Genomic DNA, 12,001 nt, shown 5'->3' with positions numbered 1-12,001 from the left:
CAACATGGGCAAACATCAGTTGATACTTGATAACCAATAGACATGGTTAAATACTCACATGATGGAAGTCAAAAGTGTATAAATCAGTTGTGTCAGAGGCTCAGAGCAAATGTCTTCTAGCTTCCTATAATTACATATGAAAAATAATCAATGTCTACCTTATTTTAGGTGAATTACGGTGAAAATAAAAAGATATATAATATGATAAATATTATAATAAAAAAATAAAAAATAAGATGGGAAAAAAGATAAAAAAAATGGATATATATTTATAGTGAACATAAATGATTGATACAATGATATTTTTTTATTTTTCTGGGGTGTAAAATTTTTTTAGACTGAATGTAGTCATGAATAGAATTTGTCTTTGAGTCAAGTGAATTGGGAGGTACGGTAATCTCTTAAGGAAAAAAAAAAAACTTCTACATAATTTTAATGTTTCAAGGGAAAATGATTTTACTAGCATTCAATGTAATTCTTCTTAAACCTTTGCATTAATTAGAAGCATTGAAAGTTCATAAAATCACATGAAAGAAAAAACTCATGGTAGTTTACTTGTTCTTTCAAAATGAATTGAAAATACGTATGCTAAATATTTGATTTTCTGGTCCTTTTTTGTGCCTGGCCATACTCGATCTTTAAAAAAAAAATTGTGGTGGCACAAGTGGATATCATATAATTTTATGAAAACCTTACAATCTGGATGCTTTTCTAAATATTGATGATGGTGGATCTCACCATTTCAGGGATCACTTTGGATGTATCGGGAGAAGGCAAATGCATCCCAAACTTCCTAGATTCATACATTTATCGTCAAGCTATTTTGTTTTACTAACTTTTGATTCAACGTCAATGTAGTACAATTTTTAATTATGGTTTAAAAAACATGGAAATTAAAGTTGATGAAACTAAATGAAAGAAACATCTCGATTGGCCAATCGATTCTATTGGAAAAAAAATTGAATGTTGAGTAAATAAAATTCCAAATACGTCTTTCAAACAGTCAAGCCAGGACGACACATTAAATTTTGATTAATATAAAATGTTAATTTTTAAAAATATAAATATTGATGATATTAACCTTTTTTATAAGAGAAAAAATATTATGTTATTAATATAATTTTTTTAACGTAATCATCCAATCATAACATATCATATATGATAAAATTATTAAATTTTAAAATAATTTAAACAGTAATTTATAATTAAATAATAATATAAAACATTAAACTTTCTTTATAAATCTTCATTAGTACTTTTGACTTTTCAATAAAATTTTAAAATATTTATATGAGCTTCAACTAAGTCGACTATACTATTAATCTATGATTTGAGACTTAAACAACATCAAAGTTTCTCAAGTTTGATTCCCTATAAAATTTAAGACGTGTTACCTATCATATCATACCTATAATTTCCTATGTATAAAAATAAACGAATCATGCCTATTAAATTGATGTTAACTTTATAATTTAATTTTTGTATAGTGCAACGTTAATATTTTTATAGTATCGATAAATATTAAGAAATATTTTAGTCTTATATTGTTTAAAAATAAAATTAAATTAAAATATATAAATAAAGAGTAAATTGAGTTGAATTTCTTACATTATTCATTCTAAGATAAAATTATAATAAATTTAGTTTTAAAATTAATTAAAAAACAATTTTTTAATTATAATAAAAAATAGTGTAAAATTATAAGTAAATTTTTTAACTAAACTATTAAGCATTGAAACCATTAATCATTAAAAGAGTTAATACAATCTACACGTGTAATTTCTAAGAATTAGAGTAAACTTGTTATATTTTTAAAAACTGATGTATTTTCTAAAAAAAGTTAAATACCAACATTCATGTTCTTTTATGACTATTAACTTTAGTTGATTACCTTAGAACAAACTTTTTTTATTAAAAATTTCCAAGAACAAATTACACTTGTATCTTCCATTGAAACCATTCATCATTAAAAGAGTTAATACAATCTACTCGTGTAATTTCTAAGAATTAGAGTAAACTTGTTATATTTTTAAAAACTGACGTATATATCATTATTTTCTAAAAAAAGTTAAATACCAACATTCATGTTCTTTTATGACTATTAACTTTAGTTGATTAACTTAGAACAAACTTTTTTATTAAAAATTTCCAACAAATTACACTTGTATCTTCACTTTTATTTTCTTTTCTCAACTTATATTTAATATCACTTTTTTTATTCTTACAATAACATCTTTAACGTTTTAAAATATTACACTAATACCTATTCTATTACAATAATTTAGAGTTCAATTCAAAAATAAATAAAATCTTACCGATAATTATTTTTATTTTAATTTTTTTCTTGAAAGTAAAGTATCCCATCATCTAGCAAGGACTTTTAATTTAACTCTTAATGAAACTTTAAATGTTTTATTAAATATTAAATATTAAATTAAATGAATCATTAGATAGCCGAGTTTAATAATAAAAAAGAAAGTGTGTTTAAATAGTGGCCAATGAGTTTGAGAGAATAAGTTGCAGTAGGCTAAGCTGAATCTATAGACTAGAGTAGTGTAAAGGGAAATGAGTGCTTAACTTCTCAAACTGAGAGAGAGAGAGAGAGAGAGAGAGAGAGAGAGAGCACTGAAGAGTGCATTGTGTGTGATATGAGGAAGCAACAACGTTGGCAAGTTGGTAACCTGGATTGAGGTGGTCTTTTGGGGGAAACCATCAACGACAACGACAGCATCAAAAGGAAGAGAAAGACCCAGAACGGGAACGGCTTTCAGAAACGCACAAGCTTTTCAAAAAGAGCTTCAAAGTGAAGGAAAAAAAAGTGCCCTTTGATTCTTGGTCACCACAACGCCAAGACAAACAAACAAAGCAAAACACACACACAAAAAAAAGCGAACAAGAGGAGCCACCGCACCGCAACATGTTTTCTGTAACCGAAACTTGAAGCAGCCACTCCATGTAATAATACTATATAATTCAAGGGAGTTGTTATTGGTGGTTACAGAATAGAAAGAGATAAAAAAAAAGTATTTTTTTAGTTTGGAATTATCATTACTACTACTACTACACATTTAGCTGTCATGTCTGGTTGGTGAAAGGAGCTTTCTGTTGTGTTGGCTTTCTCTTTCTGTTGTGTGGTTTTGGTGTTGAATGGCTCATCTGGAGTGTAATCTTGGGGGCCCTGGGAGTAGTGGAACTTCTCAACCGGAAAAAGGTCAATCAATGAGTTTGTTGTGGTTGGAATTTCGTGTTGGATTATTACCTTGTTTGGTCACTGAGAAAGTTGAGGCATAAAAGGGAAATGCTTGTGTTTATTTAGCAATTGCTCATGTTTTTGTTTTTTAATGATGAAATTTGAGGGGTGTGTGAATGACCCTTTTCCCCTGTGAGGATTGGGGAAATTGGGGTGGAGTAAAGTTGTTAACTTTCTCAGAGACCATGCAGGGGCATTGAGCTTGTGTTCTTGTTTCTTCTCTTCTCACTTGGTTTTGTTTTGTGGCAGGTTTGAAGGATGATGATCTGTATAGAGAGCTGTGGAAGCTATGTGCAGGGCCATTGGTGGATGTTCCTCGTAATGGGGACAGAGTTTTCTACTTCCCTCAAGGTCACATGGAACAAGTATGTATATGTATATGGTTCTTCTTTTCTTTGTTTTTGTGTTTTGATTTTGTTGCCATTTTTGGGGTTGTGATTGTTTTTCTTTCCTTGTTGTACTTGCATACGAAGACTTTAAGGCCTTCTGGGTTGTTTTTCTTTTTTCTTCTTCTTCTTCTTCTTCTTTTGCTTTTGTGCAGTTGCAAGCATCTACGGATCAGGAATTGAACCAGGAAATTCCCCATTTCAATCTCCCGGCCAAGATTTTTTGCCGTGTTGTGAACATTCAGCTGTTGGTACTGTTGTTTTGTTCCTCTTTGCTGTTGTTTTTCCTTGTTCCCTTTTGTTGGTGAAGTGACGGTTCACGTGTAGTTACGGTGGAATCTTGTTAATTTTTTTGTAGGCGGAACAAGACACTGATGAGGTTTATGCTTGCATCGCTTTACTTCCAGAATCAGATGTGAGAATATATGTGTCTCCTATCCTTTCATGGTTTAGTCTTGTCCATCTGTTTTGTTATCGAGTCACATTTTTTTTTTTCTGAATAGAGTTCCCCCTCATTATTGATCTGTGTCTGTCTCATTCTGCTTTATGATTTGGAAAAAAAAAACCTCGTGCCAAGGAAATAGATTTTTAGTTGAGAAACTGGTGTTAAAACTTATAAGCTTAACAGTTTTTGAAATGATTTATTTTGTGTGGTTTGTACAGCAAACTGAGCCTACAAACCCTGATCCAAATGTTTCTGAGGCCCCAAAACAGAAGTTTCACTCATTTTGCAAGATATTAACTGCCTCTGATACTAGCACACATGGAGGATTTTCAGTTTTGCGGAAGCATGCTACTGAGTGCCTGCCTGAATTGGTATTTAGCCCTTTTGAGTTTCCTTTAACTGAGACTGAATGAGTGAATGTAAATGTTTAATAGATTTGAAAAAGAAGAAATGAAAATTTCATAAATTTGAAATACTTTTTATTAATATATTGTAGGACATGACTCAATCAACCCCTACTCAGGAGTTGGCAGCAAAGGATCTTCATGGATTTGAGTGGAAGTTTAAGCATATATATAGGGGTAAATTGGTTTTGATATGAGTAGTAAATTTTAGTTGCATGTTCAAATTCTGAATGAATGAATGAATATTGTGATTTGCATCAAAAGAAGAATGCTAGAGACATAGTACTCATATCTGCTTTATTACTGCAAATTTTTCTTATCCCTTTCATTAATGTGATAAGGTCAACCAAGGAGGCATTTGCTTACAACTGGTTGGAGTACTTTCGTTGCATCTAAAAGATTGGTTGCTGGAGATGCTTTTGTGTTTCTAAGGTATTGGAGATCAAATTTTGATGCTTTGTATAATTTCCTGTTTTTATTTTGGGCCTCCTACTGAGGTTGCACTTGATTGTTGCAGGGGAGAGCATGGACAATTGAGAGTTGGTGTCAGACGTTTAGCGCGGCAGCAGAGTCCTATGCCTTCATCTGTGATATCAAGCCAGAGCATGCATCTCGGCGTGCTTGCCACTGCTTCCCATGCTGTCATGACTCGTACAATGTTTTTGGTTTATTATAAGCCAAGGTTTGTAAAAAACAATAATTGTATTGTATATGTCATGTCACTAGCTTATAGTCCTCCAATTTGTGTAACTTTGCCCTTACGCACATCTTTTGATTCATTTAGGACTAGCCAGTTTATTGTTGGTTTGAACAAATATCTGGAGGCAGTCAACAATAAATTTTCACTCAGCATGCGATTCAAGATGCGATTCGAGGGAGATGACTCACCTGAGAGAAGGTATTCATGTAAACAATTACTATTTTGTTCAAAATGTTACCTTCCTTGCCAGTTGGTACTTAATTACTGTGCAATTATTTGGTCAGATTTTCCGGTACTATTGTTGGGGTTGGAGACGTGTCTGCAGGGTGGTCAAATTCTCAGTGGCGCTCATTGAAGGTTGAACATTATTCTGAACAACCCATTTAAAAACCCTTTTACTCTTAAATTAATTGTATGCATCCATTTTAGCTTATGTATGATTTTTTTTGCCATTTAGGTTCAATGGGATGAACCAGCAACAATTCCAAGGCCAGATAGAGTTTCTTGTTGGGAGATAGAGCCTTTTGTAGCTTCTACTGCTTTGAATGTCACACAACCAGCAGTTAAGGGTAAAAGGTCTAGGCCTGCTGATGTTTTATCTTCTGGTAGGAAACTTGTCCTAAGCTATCTTCATTTACTTCTTTAATGTATTGTGTGACATTAAATGAACCTAAAGATATTATTTTGATATTTTCAATTCAGCTGCTTCAGGTTTCTGGTATCATGGTTCTTCCAATGAGCTTAGTCAATTAGGTGCTGCTGCTGAGGTCCAAAGCAAGGAAAATCAGGTTGTTCCATGCTCTCTGAGGCAGAAAGACATTATTAATAGCAATCCTATTAATGCTAATAACTCTAGCATCAGTACTAGAGTCCGAATGGAAGGAGTATGGCCTTCTTCACCACATTTGAATGCCACTCCAAACCTTTTTTCTGATCCCAATAACAACAACAGCAACAACGGCGTTTCGGCACGATCACTGATCTCTGGTTATCCTAATGTTCCATCTAGATCAAGTGATGGTCCCACATGCGACGGTGTGGAAGATGGGAAAAAGACTGAGAACTCCCTTGATTGCTGGTTATTTGGAGTTAATTTGACTAACAATTGTAGCAACGTTATTACTACTCCTTCAGAGAGGGAACAGAGAGGTCCAAGCTCAAGTGTTGTTCTTAGTGGTCCCAAAGAATCTATTCCTGCAGCTGCATGTGAAACTGAGAGGGTTCAGACTCCCAACTATTCACTGTCCAACAAAGGGCAGAAGCAAATTATTTCTGAGGCATCACCAAATCAGTGGCAGAACAAGCAGGCCACTGTACTATCCATGAGGACGCGGACTAAGGTACACATTGTCAGCCTTGTGTGAAATGAAATAATCTGAGATTCCTTTCATATTTAGGAGCAAAGTCAAATAATGTAAAAGGGTAGGAAATTTGGTCATCTTTCAAGAATTATGGTTAATGGTTAATGGTATTGGTAGAGGTAGGTAGGAGTCCAAGAGTGTCACATTCTCTAATAACCAATTTTTTCCTTCAAATTTCACTTTCATTTTTTAATTAAGTTATAATGGTTTCTTAGTTGAGGGATATGCTGACTTTAATATTCTTGAGAAGGTGCAAATGCAAGGTGTTGCTGTTGGTCGTGCGTTTGACTTGACCACGTTGAGTGGCTATGATGATCTCATAGATGAACTTGAGAAATTGTTTGAGATCAGAGGAGAGCTGCGTTCACAAGACAAATGGGCTGTTACTTTCACAGATGATGAAAATGATATGATGCTCGCGGGTGATGATCCATGGCCGTGAGTAACATGAATTTTGTTGGCAACTCCACTTTCAATTTCTTATTTCATTGAACAACAAATTAAGTTTAATTTCCACGCATTATCAATATATTTTTTTTTACTTTATCAACTAGTAAAAAATAATTGTACACATGAATTTTAAGATAGTTATCGTAAAAGTTAATAAATTTATCATACATGTCATTAGATTGGATGACAATGTAATATTTTTTTTTTTACAATCATTCCATAAACTATTTGCTCTAATTTATTTATTTTCACGTGCCACCTAACATGCAGGGAGTTCTGCAACATGGTGAAGAGGATTTTCATTTGTTCAAGGGAGGACTTGAAGAAGATGAAATGCTGCAAGTTACCTGCTTCTTCATCAGAGGTTGAAGAGATTCTATTGAGTCCAGATTCACAGAATAGGGATGAGACTCAGCAGTCTCACATGCCTTAGACAACTTGGCTTTTTTTTTTTTTTTTACTTTTTTTGGGGTTTGGGAAGTGAAAGATATCTGATGGCATAGGTTGCTTAATTTTATGGAACTTTCAAAGCAACTGCAGATTAGTGGACTAATTATATAATATGAAAGCAATAGGTAGTGCAGTTGGATTTTAGGTACTTATATTTGTGAATACCCTTTTTTTTCTTTTTCTTTTTTTTATCCTAGAGTGCCATCAGCTTGTAAACAAATATGCTTTTCCCATCTCTAATGGATTGTTTGTCTGTGATGTGTCGGTTTCTTCTACATATATTTTGTTATGATGTTTTGCTAAATTTGTTAGTTTTGGGTTCTGAGTGCTAATAAAATAAAAGAAAATAACTTGGTATTTGGTCTTGGCAAATGGTGGTCTTTCACGCTATCATACTTGACTACCACAAAAAATGGTAGTTAATCTGACGAGAATTAAGTGATCTTTTGACTAAGGCTTACGAAATTGAAAGTGTCATGGTGAAATTTATGGTGTCATGAATAATGTAACAGTAACAAGTTGGCTATAAACTGTAAGGAATTAAATTAAATTTCCATTATATGTTAATATATTAAAATGTGGTTTATAACTGATCAAATCATGAAGTTGTTGAATTGGGTAGTATTTTTCTATAAACTGTACTTAATTCTGTGGTTTAAGGCAATGGGAAGGAATGTGGAATTTTGAATATAAACAGTGAAACATTGTTCATGTGCGTTCAGGCAGAGGGTCCTTTTGTGAGACAGATGTTGACATGACAAGACAGGAGCAGACAATTTTAGGTGTCTTTGGGATACGAAACTTCAAAACAATGATTGGCCTTAGTATCAAGATGCACCTTGGATGGCTGCAAATATATTTTGGTGTGTTTTTTTTCATTAACATAATTAAATAAAATAAAAACTGTGTGATGTGGGGTTTCGTGGTTGTTTTGCATTGCTAATGTTCTGATTTTGGATCTCTCAGTACTGCATTGTTGCTTATGATATGGCATATAAAAATCATGGCTATTTTGTTAGATTCAGTTGGTGGAATAAAAATTTTAAAAAATAGATTTGACAAAGCATTTAAGTTGAGTAATGCTATTCGTGCATGACTTTGTACACATCACTTTGCATTTGATAACCATTTAATTATAACTAGTTGCATTAGAATTTTGTTACAAATTTACTTTGATTTTGTTACACAATTATATTTGAGATAAATGAGATAACAGAATAACGGCCAACCAACGTTTTCCATTTAAATTTAAGACATTGCTATAAAAAGTTTGACTTTTTCTCTATTCTCACTTTGTTTTGGGTAGTGTTTGATGTATTATTTGATCCCCTCTCTCTTTTTCTCTATGCTAAAACATCATTTAATTTTGTCGATCCACTCAGAGAATAATTTTTCTTCTCAAACTATCCTTGTTTAAAAATAAAAATGAATCATTAAAAATAAAAACTCAATTAAATGAAAAACATTTTGAAGTATTTAATATATATATATATAGAGAGAGAAAGAAAATTATTCCAATATAATTTTAATAACTATTACATTATTTTTATAACTTGATATAAAATGTGATTTTTATTGATCCAATTGTTGAATTATATTTATATATTATCAATATCGTTTTTGTCAAAATTAAATAATAATAAAAGGTAATCAAATGCTTCATATTTTAATATATTTTGAAATATTTATATTACATCGATTTTAATTTATATATACGAGGTAGTAAATGATTTTGGATTAATATGAAATTTTGCATATGTGATTTATGTGAAAAAACTTTCAATCAAATAGTGAGTTTTAAGAAAACATTATTAGTTAAAAGTTATAAAATGATGTGATAGTTGTCAAAGTTACATCAATGTACTTTGATTTCTCTATAGTTTTCTTCCATTCAATGTACTTTGATTTCTCTATAGTTTTCTTCCATTCAAAACACAAGGGAAATTGAAGTATCTATCAACTTTTATTTTCTTTTTGACTATTTGTTTGAGAAGAACTTGGAATAGACACAATTTTAAAAAACACTTTATTTTTTTTTTAAAGTAAACAAAAGTAAATTAAAATAAAATAAAGCATCTATTCAAGTTAATTAGAAAAAAGTTTTACTTCTAAAAAAATAATTCAAAAAAGATAAATCAAATATTAATTCAACCACATGCATCTCAACTTCAATCCTTGTTGTATGTTTTTGAAATATGTCATTACCATTTTAATTCTCTTCAATTTTGTATCCCATATTTTTTTAGTTTTGTATGTTAAATATTCAGGCGAGAGAGCAAGTAATTTTGCTAATGAATGATAGGATACATAGCAATGGTGGAATGCTGAGTCTTAGTCCAATATTGTTTGCTGGAATGAGAGGGTTTGATGTTTGTTTTACCTTGTAATAAGTTGCCCAAAAAGTGGAGGCAAAGGTCGCTTCCAACAAGATTTTTTGTTCTTACCGATAAATAAACAATAAATAAAATTTTCAAAACAAGCAAAGAAAGCAGAGACACTGAAAGCAAGTTACCCTTATGTAGTAAAAAGGAACTGATTAAGTGCAATAATTAGAAAGCAACTATATCTAGACGTATTTCCCTTTATTGTCTTGTAATCCAAATTTGTTTTTAATTAGGCTTTAGGAGGCCCAGTATCACTACCCTACGGGTGAAAATGAATCAAGTCAAGTCAAGCTTTATTAGACTTGAGCTAGATTTGAGTTGAATACGCAAAGTTGGAGCTTGATTCATTACCTGTCATAAGTTTTTTATAAAGGTTCGGCTCGACTTACATAAAAGTCTGGCTTAACCTACGAGTCTATTTAAAAGTTTGTTTAAAGACGTCTTTAACCAATTAATTATTTTAAAACCTAGTAAAATACTAACTAAAAAAAAAATTTATAAAATTTTGTATAAGTAATGTAAAAATCAAAAAATAATTGATAAACAAAATCATATTGAATTTAAGTTATTTAAACACAAAGTATATCAAAAGAAAATAAAAAAAGAGAACATAATATTAAAAAATATTTAAATTGTCTGAAAATATCTTTAGAAAACATTTTTTTCTTTGGAAGTATTAATCTGGTTGCATTATCCTTTTAACTTGTCTTTTTCTTTTTGAAAATTTTTCACATACAAGTAAACTCTCTAAGCATTTTATGTCACTTCATTCTATCATTCATAATGTTTTAAAAATGGTATAGATAATAGTTATTATTATTATTTAAACAAGCCGACATGTTAAGCTTAACAAACTTTTTTTATAGTTTGATTTTGACCTTTTTATCTAAAAAAGTTTTTTTAAAAGTTTGAGTCTGTAAACAAGCCAAATCGAGTCAAACCTTCAATAGGTCAAGCCACAAGCCCTTGACAAACGTCTCGACTCATTTCCATCCCTACTCACTTATTCTGTTACACATTTTGTATTGTATTGATCTATTGTCACAGTGGTTATATTTTCTTCATAGTGTCCACTGCGTACTTGTGTGATCAAAGTTGATGGCTTCAATATCTTTCGATCTTTAACAATTTATGTGCAATTTGTTTTCCTTGTTTTTCTATATAGTTTCAAGATTTTATATGCATTCATCTATACGCAAATAAAATAAAATCCTGAGCGATGCATATGTACGATGCAGTAGAGATCTAATAATTGACTGCCATCTCTTCTCATTCCATCGTACCATCATTACATTATTGAATCGCATTCTTTGCTGGTGCTGTGCACATGCACAAGAGATGCTTGACTTATTTGTTATTTTTACCAAGCTTGACACTTATTTAAAATATGAAAAATAAAAGTTGATCTTAATTAGTATTATGCACGTGACAAAATAAGCAAATAAATTAGGTAGAAAAAGCAATAAAGCAAAAACAAACCTATAAAGTTAAGTGTTGCGGAACGAACTAATTTCTCACAACAATATGACAAATAAGGTTTGAATTTTCATTGTAAGAAGTATCCATATTTAATATATGATCATGTCTTAGTTTTTTTTTTTCTGAGTTGATCATGTCTCAATTATTGTCTTTGGAAAAAAGATGTCTGTGAAAAATAAAAATAAAAATTACTTCATTTATTTGAGCACGGTATGAGATATCTAATTAGTAGAATCATGTTTCAGAAAATAAAATGAACTAAGTTGAGACTTTATGGTGTAACAAGAGAGACATTACATGGTTTGAAGAATATGTGTTATTTTTTTCTTTTATTTCATTTTTCATTTTTTTCTTTTACCATCACCAAATTCTAGGTGAAAAGGATTAATTAATGTTTAATAACTAAACTATTAGCAAAAATGTTTCTCACCAATAACCATGATCATGGTTCATAGAATTGTTTTGTAATGCCCGACTGCTTGATGGTTGCTTTTATAAATCAAGAGAAGATTTTTCAACGTATTTTGGTCTTATTCAAATGTTTTTTAGAAAATTTTTCAAAAGTTCAGTCACTCTATAATTGTTTTAAGTAAAACATACTTAAATAAAAATTTTAGGAAACAAATTATATTGTTTTAACTTCAATCAGCTGATTAACTAAAGGAAATGAAAAAAAAAATAAAGTTTAAAAA

The 12,001-nt window shown here is 30.9% G+C and overlaps 1 protein-coding gene across 2 annotated transcripts; it reads left to right on the top strand.

The window, feature by feature from the left end:
* Nucleotides 1–2,509: 2,509 nt before the first annotated feature.
* LOC100790981 (auxin response factor 18) lies at nucleotides 2,510–7,704 on the top strand. 2 transcript variants are annotated; one of them, XM_006583159.4, is made up of 14 exons: nucleotides 2,510–3,211; nucleotides 3,500–3,615; nucleotides 3,792–3,887; nucleotides 3,995–4,051; nucleotides 4,300–4,452; nucleotides 4,578–4,662; nucleotides 4,827–4,917; nucleotides 5,003–5,167; nucleotides 5,270–5,383; nucleotides 5,470–5,542; nucleotides 5,643–5,790; nucleotides 5,897–6,525; nucleotides 6,797–6,984; nucleotides 7,267–7,704. In XM_006583159.4, the coding sequence occupies exons 1-14, from the start codon at nucleotides 3,148–3,150 to the stop codon at nucleotides 7,427–7,429; spliced, it is 2,142 nt and encodes a 713-aa protein (XP_006583222.1). In that variant the 5' UTR covers nucleotides 2,510–3,147; the 3' UTR covers nucleotides 7,430–7,704. The 2 variants fall into 2 exon arrangements, with proteins under 2 accessions (XP_006583222.1, XP_006583221.1); XM_006583158.4 differs by having other exon boundaries at nucleotides 5,888–6,525.
* Nucleotides 7,705–12,001: the final 4,297 nt, after the last annotated feature.

Source organism: Glycine max, chromosome 7, assembly GCF_000004515.6.
Source record: "Glycine max cultivar Williams 82 chromosome 7, Glycine_max_v4.0, whole genome shotgun sequence".
Lineage (NCBI taxonomy): Eukaryota > Viridiplantae > Streptophyta > Magnoliopsida > Fabales > Fabaceae > Glycine > Glycine max.
The sequence above is the reverse complement of the archived record's forward strand: the minus strand, read 5'-3'. Positions and strand labels throughout refer to the sequence as shown.

Excerpts from the sequence above, each read along its gene's own strand:
- LOC100790981 (XM_006583158.4), top strand. The coding sequence starts at position 3,148 with ATGGCTCATCTGGAGTGTAATCTTGGGGGCCCTGGGAGTAGTGGAACT. Across the intron at positions 3,616-3,791 it reads CTCAAGGTCACATGGAACAA|TTGCAAGCATCTACGGATCA; the intron begins GTATGTATATGT and ends GCTTTTGTGCAG. Across the intron at positions 5,384-5,469 it reads GATGACTCACCTGAGAGAAG|ATTTTCCGGTACTATTGTTG; the intron begins GTATTCATGTAA and ends TTATTTGGTCAG.